The 25,692-nt window shown below is 26.3% G+C and overlaps 1 protein-coding gene across 1 annotated transcript in view; it reads left to right on the top strand.

Moving 5' to 3' along the window:
* The window catches only part of LOC117174400, a 478,217-nt gene that overhangs the window by 429,300 nt on the left and 23,225 nt on the right, over positions 1 to 25,692 (top strand). Inside the window, exon 18 of the mRNA XM_033363493.1 lies at positions 5,960 to 6,161. Coding sequence (XP_033219384.1) covers positions 5,960 to 6,161 — 202 coding nt within the window. The remainder of the gene's footprint in view (positions 1 to 5,959; positions 6,162 to 25,692) is intronic.

Below are 25,692 nucleotides of genomic sequence, written 5' to 3'. Positions count from 1 at the left end.
CAAACTGAAAATAGTATTCCATGTGATTGTTCGATAATTTAAGTTCAAAATTGATTTATTTTTTATCAGAAAATTCATGTTTTGACTGAAAATTTAATTATTAAATTTTGGTCTAAGTTTGATGGATTTTTTTTGTCGAACATTGATTTTCTTAACATAAAACTTAATTATTTAAGTTTTGGTTGAAATTTCATCTTTTTTAGGTAAAAAATTCAACTATTCCAATAGAAGATTCAGAATTTTAGTTAGAAATTTATCAGTTTCGTTGGAAGTTAATTTTTTCAACTGAAAATTGAACCTTTCCACTTTGAGTTAAAAATTGACCTTTTTTAGTTTAAAATTTAACAATGTGGATGTAAAAAATTTGTCTTTTTTAATTGAAAATTCATTTATTTCGTTGAAAATTCAAATATTTATTTAACAAGAATGACATTTTTTATAGAAAATTATTTTTTTCTTTGAAAGTTTATCTCATTGTTTAAAAATTCTCCTTTTTGTTTCAAAATTCCACTTTTAGGTTATAAATTATTTTTCTTGGTTCAAAAAATGAACTCTTTTGTTAAAAATTAATTTTTTTATTGAGGTTTCATCATTAAATTAAACATTTATTTCTTTGGTTGAAAAATAATCTATTTTATTGAATTTTTTTTTTCTTTTTTGGTTAAAAATAATCGTTTTCTTAAACTGAAAATACTGTTCCAGGTGAATGTTCCATAATTTAAGTGAAAATTAATTTTTTTATTAGAAAATTAATGATTTGACTGCAAATTTAATTATTAAATTTTTTTTCAAGTTTTGGTTGACAATTTTTCTTGTTTAGAACATTTTTTTTGGTTCATTTTTTAAAAATAAAAATCATAATTTTTGTTGTTGTAATTTCAACTATCTCAGTTGAAGATTCATTAGTTTAATTGGAAACTCATTTTTTTGGTTTAAAATTCGATTATTCCATTTGAGGATTTATCATTTTTAGTTGAAAATTCATCAGTTGAAATGAAAATTAATCTTTTTTTTTTACTGAAAATGTAACTATTCTATTTTTTGTTAAAAATGTTTTTTTTTCTAGTTTAAAATTCAAATATTTGGTTTAAAATTTGTCGCCTTTGATTGAAAATTCAACTGTTTTGTTAAAATGCATGTATTGTGTTGGAAAATTGTAGTTTTTGGTAGAAGCTTAATTTTTGGTTTGTTTGAAAATTACTCTTATTATTTAAAAATTCGTTTTAAAAAATCATGTTTTTGGTTAAAAATTCAAGTATTTCAATTAAAGTTTCATAATTTTTGTTGAAAATTCATCTGTTTCGTTTGAAATTCCACTATTCCAGTTGTTGCTTCCAAATTTTATTGGAAAATTCATTTATTTAAAAAATTTTGCTTTGTTGTTTTAAAGGATGTTAAGAATGAGCGGCAGTATTAAAAATAAATGTTTGTGTTTTGCGAAAAATATGAAGATTAGACTTTTAGTTGACTTGGAAAGTTTAAAAACTTGACCGGGAAAGCGGCTTCCCAAATTGTTTCTGGTACGTGATCAACGTCAAATTACATTGAGCCCCCGAATTAGTGTCGGCGAAACTATACCAGGAAACTCCGAACTATTTTGTCTCACCTCTTATTCTCTGTTTCGCCACGCCTGAGTGCCCCCTCCCCTCGCAGCTCCTCTCATCCATCCCCGCAGCGCGATCTGAATTCTCGGAAGAACTATCTCCGGGGGTACTATCTCCGGAGTTCACTGTAATTTTAAAAATAAATTCCCTAACTTTTTGATGGATTCCAAACTTTTAGGGATAGAAAAGGATAGAGTTACTTAATCGCAGAATATAGAAATAGAGATAAAGATACAAATTTATATTAAAGAAATAGAATCCAGTGAAAAATTTGATAATGACCCTCGGTTGCGAAAGCTGGAGAAAGAGGTTGAAAAAGATTGAAATTCGTAATAGACAGACTGAGGCCTAGAAAAACATAAGGGGGCCACGAAGGGTAGAGAAAGGGATAGAAAATGATTAAGATGGATTGGAAAAGATAGTCTTTTAGGGATGTAAAGTTCTACTACCAGCAGGGTAGAAATACCTGTTAAAGTGTTGTCAAGACGATAATAAAAATTTGGAAGAGCCTCTGAATAATAAAACTTGTTTCCCTTCGTCTATTTTTCATTCCCTATTTTAGAGTTGATAGGTCTCTCGAAAGTGAATAACTCGAGGGTTGACTGACCGTCGCTTGGTTGGTATGTGACGTTGGACAAATATTGTGAAAGGTAATGAAGCCTCCAGAGCAAATATCGGAAAACTATGGCACACCATAGCCATAGGCTTCGGCATGGCATCGAGGAAACAGGCAGGCAGGGGATCAGATAGCTGGCAGATAGCAGTCTTGACCCGTGTCACGGGATTACCAGCTTTATGGGGGATTGCAGAGTTTAATCGCGAAGGTCCTCTGCGATAGTCTTCGCTTGGGGAATGACACAACCTTCCCTTGCTTGCTTTTTGCCATGACACTTTTCCAGTTGCCTCCTCGGTCATTTTTTATACTTATCTTTACCGAGTCACCCGAAAAAACTGGCTCATTGAATATGAAAAACAAAAAAAAATAGAGGCAAGGACCAGAAACACCCTTAAGGCGCTTCCTATGGCTTGATTTTTAGTCCATTCATTACAAATGAATACTTTTCTCCTACAATTATGAATTGTTTGATGTCATATTTTAACCACATAATCTAAAGAGCGAACTAGAATCCCTCACAGAGATTTTTTTTCGAAAAATGGTCTCTTTTTTTTAATTAATTGAAAATATGATGCATTTTAAGCGTCTGGGAAGGAGCAAGCCTCCATCCTGAGTGTACCCATGGTGAATTGAATATCGGTGCCATTGGTTCACTATGAGTGCACTTATGGTGGCGGTTTGCTCTTTTCCAGGCGCGTAAAATGCATCATATTTTCAATTAAAAAAATTAATATAAAAAAAACAAGGCCTTTTTTCAAAACCCCTCTGCGAGGGATTGCATTTAGCGCTTTAAATTGTGTGGTTAAAATGTGACAAGAAACAATTGATAAATGTAGGAGGAAAGTTTTTATTTGTAATACAAGGAATAAAAATCAAGCCCCAGGAAGCGCCTTAAGGGCATGTACCAGAGTGTCACGTGACCAAGTAGATTATTTATATTCATCAGCTTTATAATTTGAAGACTTTAAATATTTTGTTGAAATTTGGACAAATTCAGAATAGATAGGTGCCTCTGGGTCATTCGAGGTTCTTGTGATGTTTCAATAATGGCATTTTATTAAATCGAATTTAGACAGGGCACTAAAGCCCTATTCTCAGTTACATTAGGAGTTAAAAATTACGATGAGTCTCATCCCGAAATTCATAATGACTAGTTCGGGACGACTATACGCTGCCTTTTTTAAAATTAATATTTAACTTTTCCATGAATATAGAGAAAAATTTTTATTACCTTGAAACATTTCAAAATCCTTAAAAATCTTCAAATTTTATTTGAAATCTTTAAACGTCTATATTTAAACATTTTAAATTCTTTACATGCTAAAATTTTTTTAAATCCATAACTTCTAAGTATGTTTTAAAAAAATTTAATTTTTTCTTAAATCTTTGAGATTTATTAAAACTATTTTAAATAAAAAAAAAAGTTTTCGGAATAAACAATCATCAAAAATGGTCCCAGAAATATTTAAAAAATGATTTGACTTTCTCAGAACTTCAAATTTTTTTGGACATCTACCAAAATTAACACTTTGTTTAAAAATGCTTTAAATCTTTTCAAAACTTCGAAAATGGTTAAATATCATTAAAAATTTCCCCAGGAAACTTGAAAAAAATATGCATTACTTTTGAAAACTTCGAAATCTTTAAGAAAATTCCAATTTTTTTAAAAGTCTTTAAAAATCTTGATTTAACAAAATTTTAAATCCTTTCAAATTTCAAATTAAATTTTGTTTTCACAACTTCTAAATATTTTTCTTAAATAATTCGAATTTTTGCTAAAGTCTATTAAATTTCTTGAAATATTTTTCAATTTTCTTTAGAAAATAGTTTTCTGAATAAACAATCATTCAAAGTGTGCCCAGAAATCTCAAGAAAGTTTTTTCATTTTCTTGAAACCTTTCACAGTTCTTCAAAACCTCGAATTTTTTTGAATTTGCAAAAATTTATATTCTGTTAAAATTTTTTTGAAAACTTCAAAATTTATATAATTTTTTCATCTTTTTAAAACTTCTAAAACCTGTATATATTTTATAGAAATATTCAAATTTTTCATAAAATTTTTTTTCAATTCTATAAACAAAGTTGCCCTAAAATCTTCCCGATATTTTTTTTTGTTGAAATTTAGAATTCATTTAAAATATTTTCAAATATGTTCTAAAAATGAATTATTTCAAATTTTCCAAGGAATCTTAAGACAATTTTTCATTACTTTAAAATATTTAAAAATCCTTAAAAACTTTCAATTGTATTTAAGAATTTGTATTTAAACAGATTTGAAATCCCTTCAAATTTAAAATCAAATTCTTTTTCATAACTTCTAAATATTTGTTTAAATAATTATATTTTTTCTAAAATCTTTGAAATTTCTTGAAATATCTTTCAATTTTCTATAAAAAATAGCTTTCTAAATAAGCAATCATTAAAAGTGTTCCCAAAAATAAAGAAATGTTTATCATTTTCTTGAAACCTTTCACAGTTCCTCAAAACTTCAAAATTTTTTTTGGAAATCTGAAAAATGTCCATATTGTTAATTAGAAAAAAATCGTTTTAAACTTGATATTATTTTTTTTCAAAACTTGTAGCACTTTTAGATATCTTAAAATTTTTTCTACATTTTTTAAAATTAAAAAAAAATTTGCTCTAAATTCTTCAGGATTCTTTTTTTTTCTCGTAATTTTGGAATTCTTTTTTAAATCTTTAAAAATATTTTCTTGCAATTTATTATTTAAAATAAAGATAGTTTAAAATGTTCCCAGGAATCTGAAAAAAAAATTTTCCATAAAATATGTCAGAATCCTTAAAAGCTTCAAAATTTATTTCAATATTTAAAAATCTACATCAAAAGAAAATTGTTGAAATCATTTTAAATTTCAAATTATACTACATTTTCTGATAAAACTTCTAAATATCTTTCTGAAATAATTGGATTTTTTGTACCATTTTTGCAAAAATCTGTCAAAATTAATATAATGGCTTTAAAATCTTCCATTTTATTTTCAATATTTTTCGAATCTTTCGGACATTTTAAAAAATCTTTTTTAATTTTCTTTAAAAATGAATTCTTTAATATAGAAAGTAAATTAAAATTCGCACATTTTTCCGAAATTTTCAAAGATCTACAAGTTGTTTTAAATTTCTTGAAATCTTCTCAAGATTTAAATTGTTTTGGTATCGTCTCAAAGCTTCTATCTTTTTTGAAATTATTTGAAAGTTTTCCTTGAAATCTTTCGAAATCCTACAAAATTAAAAAAATTTGTCTTTAAATCTTCCAGATTCTTTTTCGATATATTTTGAAAGTTTCAAAACTTAAAATTAATGTTATTAAATGAAACCTAAACAATTGAACATTTTCATAGTAGCCTTATTGTCTACACCAGTAATGTGAAAAGGTTTAAAAATTATAGTGTAGCAAAATGTTAAGAACAGAATTATTTCCCTGTATGAAAAAAAATTAATTTGCAAGGAACATTTTCCCTTCTATCAAAAATGTTAAAAGCATACAGAAATAAATTTTATCGTAAAATAAAATGACTGATTTCGAAATTTTAATTTATAAAATTGATGTTGTAAAAATTCTTAATCTTTTTTAATAGATAATTTGAAAGCATCCATCAAACATAATATTTATGCAGTTCCAAAAGTAATCACGTTTTGGAAGACAATGTGCCCGATTTTTAAGAAAGAAAAAAAATGTGAAAAAAAGCGAAAGAGTGGATTTTCAACGATAAATTTTTTTTAGGGGTAATCAACAATTGTGTGCATTACAAGCTGTTCAACAATTTGCTGCACGCTTGAATGAATTGCAGTGTGCTTTGCGAAGAGACAAGGATGCTCTGGCTGTTTTGGATGCAGCTCTTCAAGCTGGTGCAACAATTGAAGTTGCTTCTTCAGTGCGCGACGTCGCACGGCTGCTTTCTGAAAAACAAGACGTCCATTGCCAGGTAATTTTTAAACTGGTAAACATTTATTAGTGGGAATTTTTCAGACGATTTGTATAGGTTGCCCACTGGACTGGACAACCGGGAAATGACCGGCAATTTTTTGAAACTGGGAAACACCGGGAAATGACAGAATATATTTTTCTGACCGGTAATTTTACAAATTTTCAACAACAAAAAATCTAACGAATCACTTCTGTTAAAACGATTTTTGTTTGTTTGGAAGATTCATCATTTTAATTGAAAATTCATATCTTTTAAAAAACGTAACTGCTTTATTGAAAATCAATTTGTCATCTAAAAAGTTAACTATTCCAGTAGAAAATTTAACTATTCTTTCTCAAAATCCGATTTTGTTATTGTTAAGATTTAGATTTTCAACAGAAAATTTAACTATTTTATTTTTGGTTAAAACTGATTTTTTTTGGCTGGAAATTGAACTATCTGGTTCAAAAATGTGATATTTTTTATTTAAAAATCAAACTATTTTTGTTTTAAATTCATGTAAATTGTGAAAAATTCGTCTTTCTGTGGAAAATTAATCTTAGTGGTTGAAAATTCATCTTGTTGGTAGGTATGAATTTAAAATATTCCATTTAAAGATTCATCATTTTAGTTTAAAATTTATCAGTTTGAAAGTTAATTTTTTCAACTGAAAATTTAACCGTTCCACCTTCAGTAAAAACAAAAACGTTTTTTAGTTAAAAATTAAACGATTTGGATGTAAATTTGGCTTTTTTGATTAAAAATTCATTTATTCGTTGATAATTCATGTATTTTGTTAAAAAAAAAAACTTTTTGATAGAAATTCGCCTTTTTTGCTAGTAAATGATTTTTTCTTTGAATATTAATCTCATTGTTTAAAAATTCTTCTTTTTGGTTGAAAATTCAAGTATTTCAGTTAAGTATTCATAATTTCAGTTGAAAATTTATCCTTTAGGTTAGAAATAAATTAACTTGGTTGCAAAAAAAATCTTTTGCTGAAGACTATTGAAGATTCATAATTTTATTTACAAATTAATTTCTTTGGTTGAAAAATAAGCTATTTTATTGAAAATTTGATTCTTTTTTGGTTGAAAACAATTTTTTTCTTACACGTAAATTCCTATTCCAGTTGAATGTTCCATAATTTTAGTTACAAATTCATGTTTTTGGTTGAACATTCATTTTTTGACTGAGAATTTAATTATTCAATTTTTTGTTAAAAATGGTCTTTTTTAGCACAAAAAATATATTTTGTAACTTGAAATTTAATTATTCAAGTTTGGAATATTCATTGTTTTACTCGAAAGCTCATTATTATGTTTTTAATTCAACTATTTGATTGAAAATTAGTCTACTTCGATTGAAAAATGAACTACTTCGTTAACATTCATGTATTTTGTTGGAAAATTGTATTTTTTGGTAAAAAATTAATCTTTTTGTTTGAAAATTAATTTTATTGGTTAAAAATACTACTTTTTTTATTTATCATTCATCATTTTAATTAAAATTTCATTTCTTTTGTTGAAAAGTGAGCAATTTGATTGATAACTTGTTTTTATTTGGTCGAAAAATAATTGTTTGACCGAAAATTGAACTATTTTATTGAAAATTTGGTTCTTTTTTGGCTGAAAATAATTTTTTTCTTTAACTAAAAATGAAAATACTATTCGAATTGAAATTTCAATAATTCTAGTTGAAATATAATTGTTTTGGTTGATCATTCATTATTTGTCTGTAAATTTAATTGTTTAATTTTTGGTTGAAAAGTGATCTTTTTTAGTTAAAAATTCGTCTTTTTTGGTTGAACTTGGATTTTCTTAACTTAAAATTTAATTATTTAGGTTTTGGTTAACAATTTATCTTTTTATTAAAAATCATTTTGTTGTTCTTAAAAGTTCAACTATTTCAGTTAACAATTTTGGTTAAAAATTCGTCAGTTAAGATGAAAACTCATTTGTGTGACTAGAAATGCAAATATTCCATTTATCATTTTAGTTAAAAATTTATCAGTTTGATTGAAAGTTTATTATATATAACTGAAAATTTAACCGTTCTACTTATAGTTGAAAATTGACCTTTCTAGTTAAAATTTTGTATGTAAATTTATCATTTTTAGTTTAAAATTCATTTATTTCATTAAAAATTCACGTATTTTGTTTTAAAAAAACGACTTTTTTCGTATAAAATCTACTTTTCTTGGTAGAAATTTTTTTTTAAATTTCTTTTCATTGTTTAAAAGTTCTTCTTTTTGATAAAAAATTTAAATATTACCATAATTTTATTTGAAAATTTATCTTTAGGTTATAAATAAATTTACTTGGTTGAAAAATTAACTCTGGTTGAAAATTAATTTTGATTTTTTTTTGCTAAATTTATTAAAGGATAATTACAATAAACATTATGATTTAAAATAAATATTTGCGTTTTTTGACAAACATAAATATGGTATTTTTAATAGACCGGGAAAATAAAAATACTTGACCGGGAATTAGAAATCTTCCGCCGAATCGCTACCCTGATGTTACTATTTACAATACTTCGAATTTCTCAAATGAGTTCGAGGCCCAAAAAATGGAAAATCTATTTTTCAAAATTTGCATTGTCAAAGAAGAAAAAGAAGAGAAAAGAAGAAGAAAAGAGGCAAGTGTGTTGACGAAGGAATGAGGAGGAAAACGAGCAAGAGTCCCTCGACCTCTGCTCTCTGATTCCTTCCTGGCACTCTTTTACCTCCTTTTTTCAATGGGTCATCGTGCCTGCAGAACTTCACCTTACTAATTTAAATCGTTCGACTATTATTAGTAATGATCCATGACGAGACGTGGAGTTGTGATAGCAGTGGGTAAGCGCACATCCTCGCGATTAGTACCATCTTCCGTCCTTTCGTGATCATCGATTACTTTCTATTCATCCCAAAGCTTGAGAGTTACTTATTCTAGATTCTAGATTTCAAGTTCGAATCAAGTGCTCTTCAAAAAGTATTGGCAAATTTCTTGCTACCAATGGTAAAACGTGCAGTGGTGGGAAGTAACTAGCAGGCATCGGACTAAAAAAAAAATCGGACTCACGATTTCAGGGTGGTCACCAACCCGGGAGAATCGGGAAACCCGGGAGAAAACCGGCAGAGAAATATTACACCGGGAGATTTCCCGTATTTCATAATTCGTGCGTTTTTTAATTTTCTTAAAGTTCCTAATTGTGAAGAATATAATTTTAAAAATGTTTAGAATAATTAAAATTTGTGGGTTCACAATGTTTATCGCAATACTTAAAATTCTGTTATTTTAAACGGTGAAAATGACTGAGTTTTTTTTACAGAAATTACGTTTCTTAGTAGCAAAATCTATCCAATTGTTTTGAATTTTTTGTTTTTAAAATGAACCCAGGTGCATCGGGAGAAAGCCGGGAGAGAAATATTACACTCGGAGATTTACCGTATTTCCTAATTCGTGCGTTTTGTAATTTTTTAAAAATTGTAAATGGTAAAGAATATAATATTAAAAATGCTTAGAATAATTAAAATTTAAGGGTTCACAATTTTTATCGCAATACTTAAAATTCTGAAATTTTTAACGGTGAAAATGATTTATTTTTTTTACAGAAATTACATTTTTCAGTAAAAAAATCTATCCAATCGTTTTAAATTTGTTGTCTTTAAAATGCACCCGGGAGAATCGGGATCATCGGGAGAAAGTCGGGAAAGAAATATTACACCGGGAGATTTCTCGTATTTCAGAATTCGTGCGTTTAAATTTTTTTTTAAAGTTCCCAATTGTAAAAAATATAATCTTCAAAGAGTTTAGAATAATAAAAATTTTAAGTTTCACATTATTTATCGCAAGACTTAAAATTCTGTAATTTTGAACGGTGAAAATAACTGATTTTTTTACAGATATTACATTTTGTAGTAAAAACTCTATCCATTCGTTTTGAATTTTTTGTCTTAAATAAGCACTCGGGATGATCAAGAGAAACCCGTGATTACCCGTATTTCATAAATCGTGCGTTTTTTAATTTATTTAAATTTCCCAATTGTAAAGAATATAATTTTCAAAGTGTTTAGAATAATTAAAATTTAAAGGTTCACAGTGTTTATCGCAATATTTAAATTTTTTAAATATATTATATCATATATATTTTACATCTTTTTTCTTACAGAAATTACATTTTTCAGTAGAAAAATCTATTCAATCGTTTTGAATTTTTTGTCTTTAAAATGAACCCGGGTGCATCGGGAGAATCGGGAGAAAGCCGGGAGAGAAATATTACACCGGAAGATTTTCCGTATTTCCTAATTCGTGCCTTTTGTAATTTTTTAAAAGTTGTAAATGGTAAAGAATATAATATTAAAAATGTTTAGAATAATTAAAATTGAAGGTTGCACAATTTTTATCGCAATACTTAAAATTCTGAAATTTTGAACGGCGAAAATGACTGATTTTCTTTGACAGAAATTTCATTTTCAGTAAAAAAATCTATCCAATCGTTTCAAATTTGTTGTCTTTAACATAAACTCGGGAGAATCGGGAGCATCGGAAGAAAACCGGGAAAGAAATATTACACAGGGAGATTTCTCGTATTTCAGAATTCGTGTGTTTAAAATTTGTTTTAAAGTTCCTATTTGTAAAAAATATAATTTTCAAAGTGTTTAGAATAATTGAAATTTAAAGGTTCACATTATTTATCGCAATACAATTAAAGAAAATTTCTTGAATTAATTTTAGATTAATTCTTGGGGGTTTCCAATGTAAAATTTCGGAATATTGTAGTTTTAAATTTAAACAATTATTCGAAATGATAAGACCATTTCGCTATTATATATTCCAAAATTTCGTATTAAAAGCCTTAATAGTCAGTTTTGAATTTGATAATTTTAGATGTAAATATGAAGCAATTTTGAACTGTGAAGCTCGAAATTGTATTTTTTTAAAAATTTTATTGTATTTTTTTCTAAACTGGGAGGAATCACGAATATTTACCGAGAGAAAGCCGGGAGACGAAAAGTTGAAAAAAAGTGGTTACCCTGGACACTATTGGTAGTATTTGACACTTTTTTTAGGGCTGACACTATTTTGTCGATATTTCGATAATGTCTAATCGTACAGCTCAGTTGAGTTTTTAAACTAAAATACCCTGACTGATTAAATAAATTTAATTTAATTTTTTTACCCGAGAAGATCAATTTTCAATAAAAGAAAAATTGATTTAGAAGGAATCACTTGAATTTTCAACAAAATAGTTAAATTTTGAGTTTAAGAAAATAATTAGTAATAAAAAAAACCGAAGCTTTAACTAAAATAATGAATCTTCAACGAAAAAATGATCTTTTAAGAAAGTATGTTCAATAAAGACGATTTTTTAACAAAATACATCGATTTTCAACCAAACAGTTTAATTTTTTACAATATTGTTACATTTTCGAGCCAAAAATAGCGATTTTATACAAAATATTTGAATTTTTAACCCGAAAATGTGAATTTCTCAACCAAAACGGATTAATTATAAAGTGGACAGTTACATTTTGAACAAAATAGTTAAGTTTTCAGCTGAAAAATTCATTTTAAACCAAAAAATGTTCTTAAAAAAGTAGTTCAACCAAAGAGCTAAATTGTATACTTAAAATAGTGCATTTTCTGCAAAGAATGTAACAATAAATAGTTCAACAACAAAATATTTCAATTTAAAATAAAAATTGAAAAATAGTTGGATTTAAACAGCAAATATGAATTTTCAAAAAAATACATGAAGCCTCAACTAAAACAGATTATTTTTCGACCAAAAAGTTTCATTTGTATTAAAAAAATGTCTTTTAAACAAAACAAAAAAAAAACGAATTTTCAACAGAACACCAACATTTTCAACCAAATTGTTGAATTTTTTATCCGAAAATACGAATTTTCTACAACAGTTCAATTTTCAACCCGAAAATGTAAATTTTTAACCAAAACAAATTAATTATAAACAAGGAATTTACATTTTTAATAGAAAAAAACTAATTTTTAACAAACAGTTAAATTTTCAACAAAGAAGTATGACTTGATAATGCATTTTCTAGACAAAATAGTTGGATTTTTTTTATTTTATTTTTTAAATCTAAATTAAGTCCGAGGCCTGAAGTAGTTACTTTTTTTATATAGATTGTGTTTATTTCAAAGTTAATATGATTTCGTCTAATATTTAATAAATATTTTAAAGCATTCAAAATAATTTTTTTCCTTTCACCATTTGAATTTTGGCGGCTGCTTTCAGAATGTTTGTAACTTTTTAAATGTTTTTTGACTACTACAAAATCATTCTATTCGGTTTAAAATTCAACCTTTTTCTTGAAAGTTCAATTTTTTTTTTATTTTGAAAAATCATTTTTTGAACTGAAAATAGATATATTTAAATAGAAAATTCATATATTTTGTTAAAAAAATTTCTTTTTGTACAAAATGCAATTACTTTCTTGCATTTTTTTTATCGTAAATCAAAATATTTAGATTGAAAATTCAACTATTTGGTTGAAAGTTCATTTTTTTGAGAAATTAACATTTTTATTTTTTAATTAATAAATTATTTATTAAAATTTTTAATATTAATTAATTACAATTTTTAATATCATTTAATTAAAATGATTATTATTAAATTATTTAATTTAAAACCTTTTTTAGTTTAAATATCTTCTATTATATTTTTCATTGAGAATTCATGTTTTTTCTTGCAAAATCAACTATTCAATTTAGAATTAACTTTTTTGTTTAATCTTCATATTTTCGTAATAAAAAAAGAAACAATTTTTTTAGAAATTTCGTCTCCTTTTGTAAAATTTCATGTTTTTGGATTACAAGAAGGACCAGGTTGAGAAATAAGCTTTTTATTTAAAAATTTGTCTTAAAAAAAAACATTTAAAATTTGGAAAGATAAAAAAAATCGGAAAAAAGATTTGGATTTTTAAAGATTTCAAAACAAAATTTAAAAACGTTTTAAGAATTTTTTAAGTTTTCAAGTAAATAAAAACATTTTCTTAAGTTTCGTGAGAAAGTTTGAAATTATTTTTCATTTTGAAAAATTAATTATAGGAGAAAATTGTAAAATATTTCAAAATAATTTAAATAATTTCCTAAACTTTTTACAAAGAATATAAAAGGTTTTAAAGTAAGAAATTTACATTCTAAAATTGAGAAGATTATTAGAAAAAGATTGAGTGACTTTGAGATATATTTATAAGTTTTTTAAAAATTCAAAAATAATGTAAAACTTGTAAAGATTTCAAAAAATGTTTTACAAATTGTAGATTTTTTAGTAGTTTCAAGAAAAGAATTTATATATAGTTTTTTTATTCGTCTGGTATTAGAGATTAATCTCTAATACGAAAGATATTAAAAATTCAATCTAAAAATTATTTACTAACTAGAATATCAAAAATAATTAATCAACGATATCTTTATAAAAAATAAAAAACTAGCATGTTAATCAAATCTACGCAGGCAATTAAGAAATATAAATTATATTTAGCATATTATGCTTAAAGAAATTTCCGACTATTAAAAGATATTTCAAAACCGAAAAAAACGGTATAAACCGAGAAATAAGTGAGAACTTGGCGGTAATGAAAAATCCTCAATACTTTTTAAAGCAAGCTGTCCTTACCGATTTTTTTCCCCTGGGCTTCAGGAAGTTTGTGAACTAGAAGACCGGATTTGGAATATTCATCAATGATGAAAAAGGAATCAGAAGTGGAGAGGTGATTTTCATACTATCGTTACTATTAAATTCATTTCTTTGGAATTTCATCTATTAAGTTGCGGATCTAAGTGCACCGCTCAGAGATTATGGCTATTTTCGTCCCCCGCATCTTCAGGGTGTTGTTTCAGGATTCAGCCTCAAGATTAATTTCACCGAGCTGATTACTACGAATAAGGCTTTCGATGCTAATGCTCGTAAAATACTGCATATAAAAAATTTATATGCAGTTAGTATCCCGAAAACAAAAGGGCAAATTTCCTTTTAGTTTTTTTTTATAATGGATTTTAGAAAATTGCATTTTGGTATCTACAGCATAGGTCCGCGGAACGATTTTTTTTCTCCTTGTAAAATTTCTTAAAGTTCAGTTAACAGGTTTTCACCGCGGACCCTTCAACTGAATTAATAGAACCCTTTAAGAAAATAAAACTATTTTTGGCAAATCCTCAATTCTTTTTAATTGAAAAGTATAAATATACTTTTTGGTTAAAAATTCAAGTATTTTGGATTAAATGTCATCTTTTTTGGTGAAAAGTTTAAACCATTAACGACCAAAGCTATCAATTTTATAACACGAGTTTGACCGCAAAATATATGGGTATAACAAAACAATAAATAGATCAAAAGTACTGTTTCTTATGTTTTTGGGTGAGCTAAATTCAAATCCGTCGTTAAAATTCGAATATTTTGACTTCAAAATTAAATTTGGCGGTTTTTGTATACAAAAATAGTGAAAAACGCTTTAATTTTTATTTTTATGATTTGTTTTCAGACATAAAACGAGTTAATATCTTAAAATTTCTACAACCATCGTTGCACAAAATTCTTAAACTTTAACAGTTAATTTTTATATATATGTTTTTTCTTCCAAAACGACGGACAAAATGCAAAAATTTCCCAAAAACTGTTTTTGAGAAAAACAAAGATGATGGAAAAAAACAGTTTTTGGGACATTTTTGCATTTTGTCCGCCATTTTGGAAGAAAAAACATATGTATAAAAATTTTCTGTTAAAGTTTAAGAATTTTGTGCACCGATCGTTGAAGAAATTTTGAGATAGTAAGGCGTTTCATGCCTGAAAAAAAATTATAAAACTAAAAAAATCAGACATTTTTCATTATTTTTGTATACAAAAACCGCCATATTTTATTTTGAAGTCAAAATATTCGAATGTTGACTACGGATTCGAATTTAGCTCATCCAAAAACATTAGGAACAGTACTTTTGATCTATTTATTGTTTTGTTATACCCATAAATTTTGCGGTCAAACTCGTGTTATACAATTGATAGATTTGCTCGTTAATGGGTTAACTTTTACATTTAAAATTCATGTTTTGATGAAAAATTCATTTTTTTTCGGATGAAAGTTAATTATATTTAATATAAAAGTCTGCTATTGTATTTTTGTTTCAGAATTCATCTCTTTTGGTTGAAAACTTAATTATTTTGTTAAAAATTACCTTTTTAGTCGAAAATTCATGTTTCTGGTTTAAAAATTCAACTGTTTCATAGAAAATTCGCCCTTTTGACTTGAAAAATTACACAATTGACTTGCCATTTTTTCCTATCCGGACCTGGTAGCAAATTAGTTGGTTGAAGTAACAAAGATTTAATTCGTTATTGAATAGTCTGCTTTGTTGTTTGTTTCTTCTCTTCGTTTGAAAATTATTCTTTTTTTAGTCAAAATTAATTTCTCAACTGAAAAATTAACTTCCAATTTCGATTAAAAATCGATCTTTTTAATTGAAAATTTAAATATTTGGTAAAAAAATTATTTACTATATTGAAAATACTTCTTTTTGGTTGAATTTTTTCTCTTTCTCGCACATTCTACTAACAGCAGCTGCTGAAAGTGGAGTTAAAAAAATCGTGGGGTATACAAGACCCAGTGTGCACTTCTTGACTGAAAAAGTATTTTTGAAGCAAATTTAAAAAAAAATTGTATTGATTTTTGTTTACTTTCTAACGTAAGCAAATCATATGAAGTGAAATTATTATTTTTTTCGATTATATTGTTAAAATACTGTTGTATATGTCTCTTTTAATTCTTGTATTTTTATAATATTAAATGTTAAAATTCCTCAATTTTTATAATAATAAATCGATTTAAAAGCAAAAAATCTGATTCATCATTTTAACATAAAATTGACTTTTCAACTGTGCAAATAAATACCTTTTTTAAAAGCACCCATGTTGCAATATATTTAAATAAAATAACACTATTTCAAAAGTATAGTCATCAACTTTCAGCTTAAAATAATTAAAATTACGTGAGTTATGAATTTGGAAGTTAAAAAACTCATTTTTTCAATAATTTTTTTTAAAAAGCTTTAAATAAATAAATGGCTATAAAATAAACTCTACCTTATAAGAAATACCTTAAACTATGTCGAATAATTTTAATGTGACAAAATATTCAATAGGGGCTAAACAATACATGATTAAATACGCTGGGGTGTTTAACACCCACGTTGCACTTTACTGTCATTTTTACCACGTATGCATATTGAGAGTTAAAATACAACTTTTTTGGGGTTTTAATCTGTTTTCGTGTAGATTCAACTATTTAATTAAATTTCGTCTACTTTGTTTTAACTTGTCTGTTTTTTATTTTAAATTCAAATCTTTTTTGGTTGTAATATTAAAAATTTTCGTTTAGAATTCATCTTTTTTATGTTAAAATTCAACTATTTGATTAAAAGTTGAATTTCTTTGTTTAATTTTTGTTTTTTGGTTGATATTTTTCATTGAATTTTATCTTTTTTTAAATAAAAATGCAACTATTTAGTTCAAAATTCGTCTTTTTTTACTGAATTCAAGTGTTTTTGATTTAAAAATTAAAATCATGTTTACTTGAAATGTTATAATAGTTTAGAATTCCTCTTTTTTGTTGAAAATTTGATTACATTTTTTTTTTGAAAATTCGACTCTTGGCCGAGAGTATATTTTTTTATAGGAAATTCATGTTTTTTGGTTGTATTCAATTATTTTTCATTTTAAATTAAAATCTGTTTTGGTTGAAATATCAACTGTTAAATTTTTAGTTGAGAATTCGCCTTTTTTAATTAAGAATTCGTTTTTTTTTTCAATTTAAAAATTCAACTATTTTTTGTAATTCATCTATTTTGGTAGAAAATTCAACTGTTTTGTAGGCAATTTCTTTTTTTTTTGGTTAACAATGCAAGAATTTGGTTTCGATTTGAAATTAAATTTTTCATTCATCCAAATATCAATTATTAATTTTTTTGTTAAAAATTTATTTTTTCGGGGTTAAAAGTCCAAGGTTTTCTAACAAATTCGACTTTTTAGTTTGAAAACTCAACCCTGATAAAAAAAGGCTCCTTTTTGGTTGAACATTCAAATATTTTGTGAAAAATCCAATATATTTCGACTTGAAATCTTATGAATTCGTTACCTTCATTAATTATCTTCGAAAGAATGTATTCCCCCATATTTTTTAAAAATCGGCTTATTTCTCCTGTTTTAAAAGGATTTTGGGCTGTGAATCTGTTTTCCAATATGATAGTTGGCATAATTTCCTTATCAAAAATATAGTTTCAACACCAGTCACTTTTCAGATTTTGGAGATCAGTCATTTTTAGGAATGACTGATCTGCAAAGGAGTTACCCTCTTTTGGAATATGAAAAGAAATAATAAAGATAATTTTGTCGAATAAGGCAGTGCAATAAAAAAAAAATAAATAAATAAAAAAGAGGAAAAAGAAGAGAAGAAAAAAGTTCTCTGGCCTCCCTTGAATCGTTTCTCTCTAGAACTCTGTAGCTATCGCCACGCCTTCGGCCTTTATAAGTCGCTCTTATAATATTCCTCGTTTCTCGTCCTATCTTCTTCTCACACATCCGACAGATCTCGCCGCCTTGTATTATTACTTGTGTGGCACACGCTATAAAATTCCCACACTCGTGTTCCGAGTTCCAAAGCTCAAAATGGAAATTATGTAGAGCAATTCCAAGATTAGCAAACTGATAAGATTGAAGACATAAGTTTTTCACGTTTTTCAATTTTATCAAGTCCCAGGCCTCGGACTCACTGCACTATTTACACTGTTTTACACTTTTGTATTTAGCTATGACAATATTTTCTCACAATTGTCCGCTAATTCCACTATATCTTTACTTTTCCCTGAAAAGAAGTTTTTAACTTCTTCGTTAATTTGCTGAAATAATATGTGCGCGATCTCAACGAATCAGAAAATTAGGTAAAGTTTTTGCAAACCCCTGAGAACGACTAATTAAAATTGATTTTTGGAATAATAAACCTTTAACTGAAAAATATTTAAATTTTAAATAAAAAACATTTGAATTGAACCGTATTCGACGATGTTTCAACAAAATAGTTGAATCCTCAACCAAAACAGATTAATTTACAACCAAACAGTTGTTTTTTTATCCCTGAAAGTGCATACATGTTAAAAGCACGGTAAAGTGCATCGTGGGTGTTTAATACCCCAGCGTATTTAATCATGTATTGTTTAACCCCTATTAAATATTTCGACACAATAAAATTAACCGACATAGTTTAAGGTTTTTTTTATAAGGTAGAGTTAGTTTCTTTTATAGCCATTTATTTATTTTAAGTTTGTTAAAAAAATTATAGAAAAAGTGAAAAAATGGGGGTTTTACTTAAAAATTCATAACTCACGCAATTTTAATTATTTTAACCTGAAAATTTATAAATAGACTTTTGAAATAGTGTTCTTTCATAAAAAAATACTACAACGTGGGTGCTTTCAAAAAAGATATTTATTTGCACAGTTGAAAAGTCAATTTTATGATTAAATGATGAATCAAATTTTTTTATTTTAAACGATTTATTATTATAAAAATGAAAGAACTTTGACATGTGATACTATAAAAATACAGGAAATGGAAAAAAGAGACATATATAACTGTATTTTAACAATTACATTTTATTTAACAAATACAGAAAAAAATATGAAATAATAAGAAAAATATATTTCACTTCATATGATATAGTTCCGTTAGAATGTAAATAAAAATCAATACATTTTTTTTTTAAATTTGCTTTAAAAATACTTTTTCAATCACTAATTGCACACTGGGTGTTAGATACCCCACGATTTTTTTATCTACATCTTCAGCAGCTGCTGCCAGTAGACTGACGCTTGACGCAGTATGCTAAACGACTTTACTTACAGTTAGTGTCTCCAACTAAAGCTAGATGGCGACACTTACTCAATTTTTCCGAATTAATTATGGTTATATTTTAAACTAAATAGTTGAATTTTCAACCAAAGAAGTGAATTCTTAATTTAGAAGATTAATTTTTCTATCAAAAAGATCAATTTTCAACAAAATGCATACATTTTTAACTAAATAGTTCAATTTTTAAAGAAGGTGATTAATTTTTGTTGAGAAAATACGAATTAAAAAAAAGTTCATAAATTTTTAAACAAATAGTTGCATTTTCAACCAAGAAAATCAATTTTCTTCAAACAAAAAACGAATATTTAAGTCTTCAAGCAAAAAGATAAATTTTCAAAATAGAAGATTAATTTTCTACATAAAAAAGATGAATTTTTCACAAAATAGATTAATTTTTAACCAAATATGTAGTTTAATTGTCAACCAGGAAAATTATTTTTCTACAAAAAAAAAGAATTTTCTACGAAACAGTTAGATTTTTACCAAATAGTAAAATTTTCTATCACAAATATTAATTTTCCAGGAAAAGACTAATTTTCAACAAAAAATATGAATTTTAAAAAAAATACATGAGTTCTCCAATAAATTGTTGATTTTCTAAACTAACAACACGAATTTTCAACCCAAAAATATCAATCTTTACAAAAAAGTTAATTTTTTATTAAAAACTGAATTGTTCACAAAAAAAAAACAGTTTTAACAAAAATTAAGAATCTTTAATCAATAAAGTGAACATTTAAGAAATTAGTTTAACTTTCTACCAATTAATGCAATTTCCAACCTAAAAAAGATCAATTTTCAATAAAAAATGTAATATATAGTTGATAATTTAACAAAAAAGTAGCGTAATTTAAATTAAAAAACAACAGAATTTAGCCAAAAATAACGAATTAAAAAAAAACATAAATTTTTCACTAGAAACTATAAATTTTCAACAAAAAATGGAATATTAATATTTAAAACTTTAGTGGTAAATCTTCAACCAAAAATATAAACTTTTAATCACGTAATTTAACTTTCAAGCAAGTAATTGATTATTCAACCGAAAAAGATGAATTAAAAAAAAGTTGAATTGTCAAAAAAAAGTTATATTTAAACCAAAGCGACTGACTGACTTTGTATCAAAATTCATCAATTTTGAATAAAATAATTTGATTTTCAACCAAAGAATAAAAATTTAAACCACAAAAGATGAATTCTCAACTGGAAATGGAATGTGTTTAAATAATTGTTTTCTTATTAAAAATTATTAATGTTTCTTCAGTGGAATATTTATCAACATTGTTCGATTAATCTAATTTGTTAAAAATAAAAGTTATTACTTAAATATTACTGATAAATATGCCACTAGACCCAAAAAAATAAATTTTATTTTTAAAAAATCGAAACGAAATTATTTAAACAAATTCCATTTGTTTAAAAATTGAAAATTAATGAACTAATGTTAATAAATATTCCACTAGACCAATATTAATAATTTTAAGTAAAAAAAGAGAGATAACAGTGCTCAAAATGTTGATTTCATGAAGAATTGACATTTTTTGTTTTAAGGCTAGTTTTCAGGTACTCGTGGGGGTGTGTTAGGGGTGTCAAACCGATATGTTTGATACATGAAATTCTTCGTTGAATAATTCTCAACAGGTCCCCGTACTTTCCCTCCACATTTTTTTAAACCCTAAAAAATTATTCCAAAAACTCAAAAAAGTGATTTTTCCCCATGCATTTTACATGGGAAACTTCAAGTCGATACCGGCACCTGTTAAAATCGAAAAACATCAAATAAAAATTCCGAAATTTCTTTTTTCGGATTTGGAATAAAATTGGGGAGGGGGCGGGTAGTTGCCCCCTAAAAAAAGCGTTTTTGAGCCACCCTAAACTGTACACCGCTTAAACGTGAAAATTTCGGAAAAACACCTTACATTAGTGGTGGTTGACCTGTTGCCCGGAAAAAATGTTAATAAAGCCTCATAAGAATTCAGAGAAGATAAAGAGTTAAATTTGCGACCATGGGAATTTCATAATTTATTAAGAATTTTGTAGGTAAGGCGATACTAAAAGGCGGAAATCGATTATCGGAAGACATTAAAGTATGAGGATAGCATTCAGAGATCTACGACACTTATATCCCCTGAATTTCCCGTTCTTCCAATCTAGCCGGGGATATCGTTTTATGCGCCCAAGCAGTACCCGTGGGACCCGTTGCCCCGTCCATCGACGTTGAATAATTGCTAACAGCTATCTCACCGATTGAAAATCAGGAAAACACGAAAAAAAAACCCTGAAACGATTTGTCTATGATTTTCGAGATTAATAAAACCAAATGATACCTCATTCTAGAATCAAAAAACCCAGGGATCACAGAGATTCAGTTGTTTGGTTTTAGGCAAAAAGGGGATTAAAATGGGATTTCATATTTATTATCAAAAACTTTTTATATTATATTGGTATCTCGTGAATATTAAAAAAATTGCTTTTTCTTTAGCAAGTTTTCTAGTCATTTTTGTGTTGTTGAAAAGTGCTTAAAGTATTTTTTTAAGTAAACTAGAAAAAGAACCATTTGAAAAACACGAAAATGATTATTTGTAAAAACTGCTTTTTTATTCTTTTTTTCTTAGAAAACTGAATTATTTTGTTGAAAATTCATGAATTTTGTTAAAAAGTAATCCTTTTTGGTTGAAAATTCATTTTTCTAATTGGAAATAAAATTATCCGGTTGGAAATTCATGTTTTTTTTTTAATACGCTTTTTTTGGTTGCAAATTAATCTTTTTGGTTGAAAATTCAACTATTTGGTTCAAAAATCATTTTTGTAAAGATTCATCTTTTTTTTAGAAATTCATTTCTGTCGTTGAAAATTAATTTTTCTTTCTGAAAATTCAACTATTCAAATGGAAATTCACGTAAATTTTCAAACATTAGTTTCTTCTTTTCTTTAATTTCAAATTTCTCTTTTTATTGATTAATTTTTTACTTCATTTCTTTGTTTGAAAATTTAGTTTACTTTTTTTGTTACAAATTAATTTTTATTAGTGAAAAGTTTACTATTCAATTAGAAATTAATGTATTTGGTTGAAAATTAATTTTTTTCTGTGTCCTTGGTCATCTTTTTGGTTGAAGATTCAATTATTTAATTCAAAATTAATATTTTGGTGAATAATGATAATTTTATTTAAAAATACATTTCTTTCCTTGAAAATTAACTATTTAGTTAAAAATTAGTTTTTTACAATTAATTCTTCTTACTGAAAGTTTAATTACTGGATTTGGAATTCATATATTTTGTTGGAAATTCGTTTTTTTTTTTGTTAAAAAATTAATCTTCTTGATTAAAAAATCATCCTCTTATTGAAAATAAATTATTTGGTTCAAATTTCCTCCTTTTTGGTTTAATATTAATCAAAATTCATTTCTTTGGTTAAAACTTTAACTATGTTTTGGAAATTCACGTATTTTCTTGAAAATTCGTCTTTTTGGTAGAAAATTAATCTTCTTCGTCAAAAATTTAAATATTTTGTTCAAAATTAATTTTTTGGTTGAAGATTTATGTTTTTGGTATGACCTATTTGGTTTAAAACTAAGTTTTATGCTTTAAAACTTATCATTTTAGTTAAAAATTTATTTTCATGGTTGAAAATTTAACTAATTTTTTGAACATTCTTTGTTTTAAGTTATGTTTCTCACTGAAAATTCGTTTTTTTAAAGTTAATTTTGTAACTATAAATTCAATTTTTTGGTATAAAATTAACCTTTTGTTTGAAAATCCAAATAATTTTTTAAAAATGATCATTTTTGTTTTTTTGTGTTAAATCAATTTTTTAATCGAAAATTCGTTTTTTTAAATTAAGAATTATTTTTTTTTTACTGAAAATTCAACTTTATGGTATAAAATTATCTTGTTTTTTTTTTGTAAATTTAACTGTTTGTTTGAAAATTGTTTTGTCTGGTTGAATAATAATCTTTTTAATTGAAAATTCAATTATTTGGTTGAAAATTCTTTTGTTTTGTTTAATATTCATCGTTTAAGTTTAAAATGAATTAATGTGGTTGAAAATATAACGAATTTTTTTATCATTATTTTTTTTTTCTTGTAAAATTAATTTGTCTAATCGAAATTTCGTTTTCCTTTATTTAAAATTAATTTTTCTGACTGAAAATTTAACTTTCTGGTATAAAATTAATTTTGTTTGTTTGCAAATTCAACTAGTTGGTTCAAAGTTATTTTGTTTGGTTTAATAGTAATCTTTTTCGTTGAAAATTTCACTATTTCGTTGAAAATTCTTTTTTTGTTTGTTTAAGATTCATTGTTTCAGTTCAAAACTAATTTCTTTAGTTAAAAAATGAACGGATTTTTTAACATTCTTTTTTTCTTTTCAAAATAATTTTTCTGATCGAAAATTCGTTTTCTTTTGTTTAAAATTAATTTTTCTAGCTGAAAATTCATCTTTTTGTTATAAAATTAATCTTTTCAGTTGAAAATTCAACTTCTTGGTTAAAAATTAATTATTTTCGTTGAAGATTCATCTTTTTTGTTGAGAATTCAACTTTTTGGTTGAAAAATCATGTATTTTGTAAAGAATCATCTTTTTAATGGAAAATTCTTAATTGGGCATTTTTCTTTCTTTTTTCAATTGCATTATTTGGTTTAAAATTAACATTTTGGTAAAAAATTAACATTCTTGGTTGAAAATTGAACTACGTAGTTCCAAGTTAATTTATTTCATTAAGAATTCATCATTTATGTACAAAAAATTTGTTTCTTCGCTTGAAAATTCATCCACATTTTTATTTGAACAGATCGTAATTCTGTTGGATTTTCCCAAAGTTCTGACATCTTTGGAATAATTATTTATTTTTTTTAGTAAAAAAAATTCTTACGTCTTACAACGAATTCCGAATTAATTTGTGGATGACCCCTTATTACAGTTCCAATGTCGCAAATCTGAACTCTTTAATCGTCTCTGAAATCTTTATAGACTTTATCAATATGTTGCCCCCGTAACCCCAGCAACAAGATAAATTCCGACTCTTCCCAGATTTACAAGAAATAAGGATTCGAGACCCATATTTCAACTGAAAATTGAAGCAGATTAGAATCGTAGAACATCATTGCCATCTGCGTTCAAAGCAACCGCGAATGGGGAATATTTCTAGAGGGTGAAATGCGGATTTTGGGAGGGGAAAAGGGAGACAGGAGACAGGAGGCAAAAGAAGAAGACACTTGGATGTAAAAGAAGACACTACCAACTGGATGAAATTATTCCCTCGTGCATAGTAGATAACTTTAGAAATCCTGGGAGAACCCGTTTTCTGATTATTTCGTTTATACGGGACTTTGACTGCGTCAAGTAGTTTGTATAGCTTCTTGACTTGAGAAAAGGCCTACTCGGTTTGGGGAGAATTGTAGCGGGCCGTAAGTCTTCTTGACAGCCGAAATGAGCGCGAGGGCAATCGGAAGTCAACGACACCAAGCACTTTTCCTCTCTTGAACCTGCTGAAATTCTTAGCCAAGCGGTTTTTGGTACCGAGTTTACTTTATATGCAAATTCGTGACGAATGTAGAGAAACGAGGCGTGACGAGGCGTTTAGCATTGACGGATGTCATCACTCAAACGTGGCAACCTTTGTGTAACTAACTAGCTCTCGCGAAACTTTCATCTTATCTAGATCATTCGATTTTGTTAGAAGTATTCGCATTTGCCTGGATGTTTGGTCAGGGGAGAGGAAAACTGCAGAAAACCGTCTCCCAAGTTCCAAGGCCAAGACTATTGAATGCGCACGATCATTCGATTTTGTTAGGGTGACCAAGTGACGCCTAGGATGATTGGGGGCATTCGATGGTCTTGGGCTTGGAACTTGGGAAGCGGTTTTCTGCAGTTTTCGCATCCCCGGATTGATCAGAACATTTCCAGGTTTTTTTTATGGCTGTCCTGTTTTTCTGATTCCCTGGGTTATTTCCTGATTTTTCATGACCGAAAACGAAAGTTTGTGATTTTTATTCAACTTGGAAAGAGAGGAAAAAACGAATATTAATATTATTATTAATATTAATATCTTTTAAAGATTGTACTCAATTATTTAAATAAAAATGTTGAGCTTGCAAAAGTTATTTGTATAACTTATGGAATTAGGGAATGAGCATACAATTTTAATACTTTGTTCAAATTTAAAAGATTTTGTTAGAAACAAAAAAGTCAATCTTCTTGGTTAAAAATTCAACTGTTTTTTTTTATTCGTTTTTTCTGGTTAAAAATTGACTGAAGAATATTTCTTGGTTAAAATTTGGTCTTTTTAGTTTAAGTAATTGTCTATTGTCGAAATATAATTTTTTTGACTAAAAATCCTACTGTTTTCTCCAAATAAAAGTATTTTTGAGGTGAAATAACAGCTTTTACATTTTTCATTGAAATTCAACCTTTTACTTGAACAAGAAACTACTTTGTTAAAAATTCTTCTTTTTTTTCTTTGTTCATTATTTATAATTTGAATTCAAAAACCTTCTTGTTGTTAAAAATTAACTTTTTTTTTTAAATCCATTTTTAATTGATTTAAAATTAATTTTGTAACTTTATTTTTGGTTCACATTTTAATTGTTTTAGTTGTATTTTCATATATCTTGTTGAAAATTAATTTCTTTGTTTACAAAT

The sequence above is a fragment of the Belonocnema kinseyi genome, chromosome 6 (genome assembly GCF_010883055.1).
Source record: "Belonocnema kinseyi isolate 2016_QV_RU_SX_M_011 chromosome 6, B_treatae_v1, whole genome shotgun sequence".
Lineage (NCBI taxonomy): Eukaryota > Metazoa > Arthropoda > Insecta > Hymenoptera > Cynipidae > Belonocnema > Belonocnema kinseyi.
This window is presented reverse-complemented; position numbering and strand designations above follow the sequence as displayed.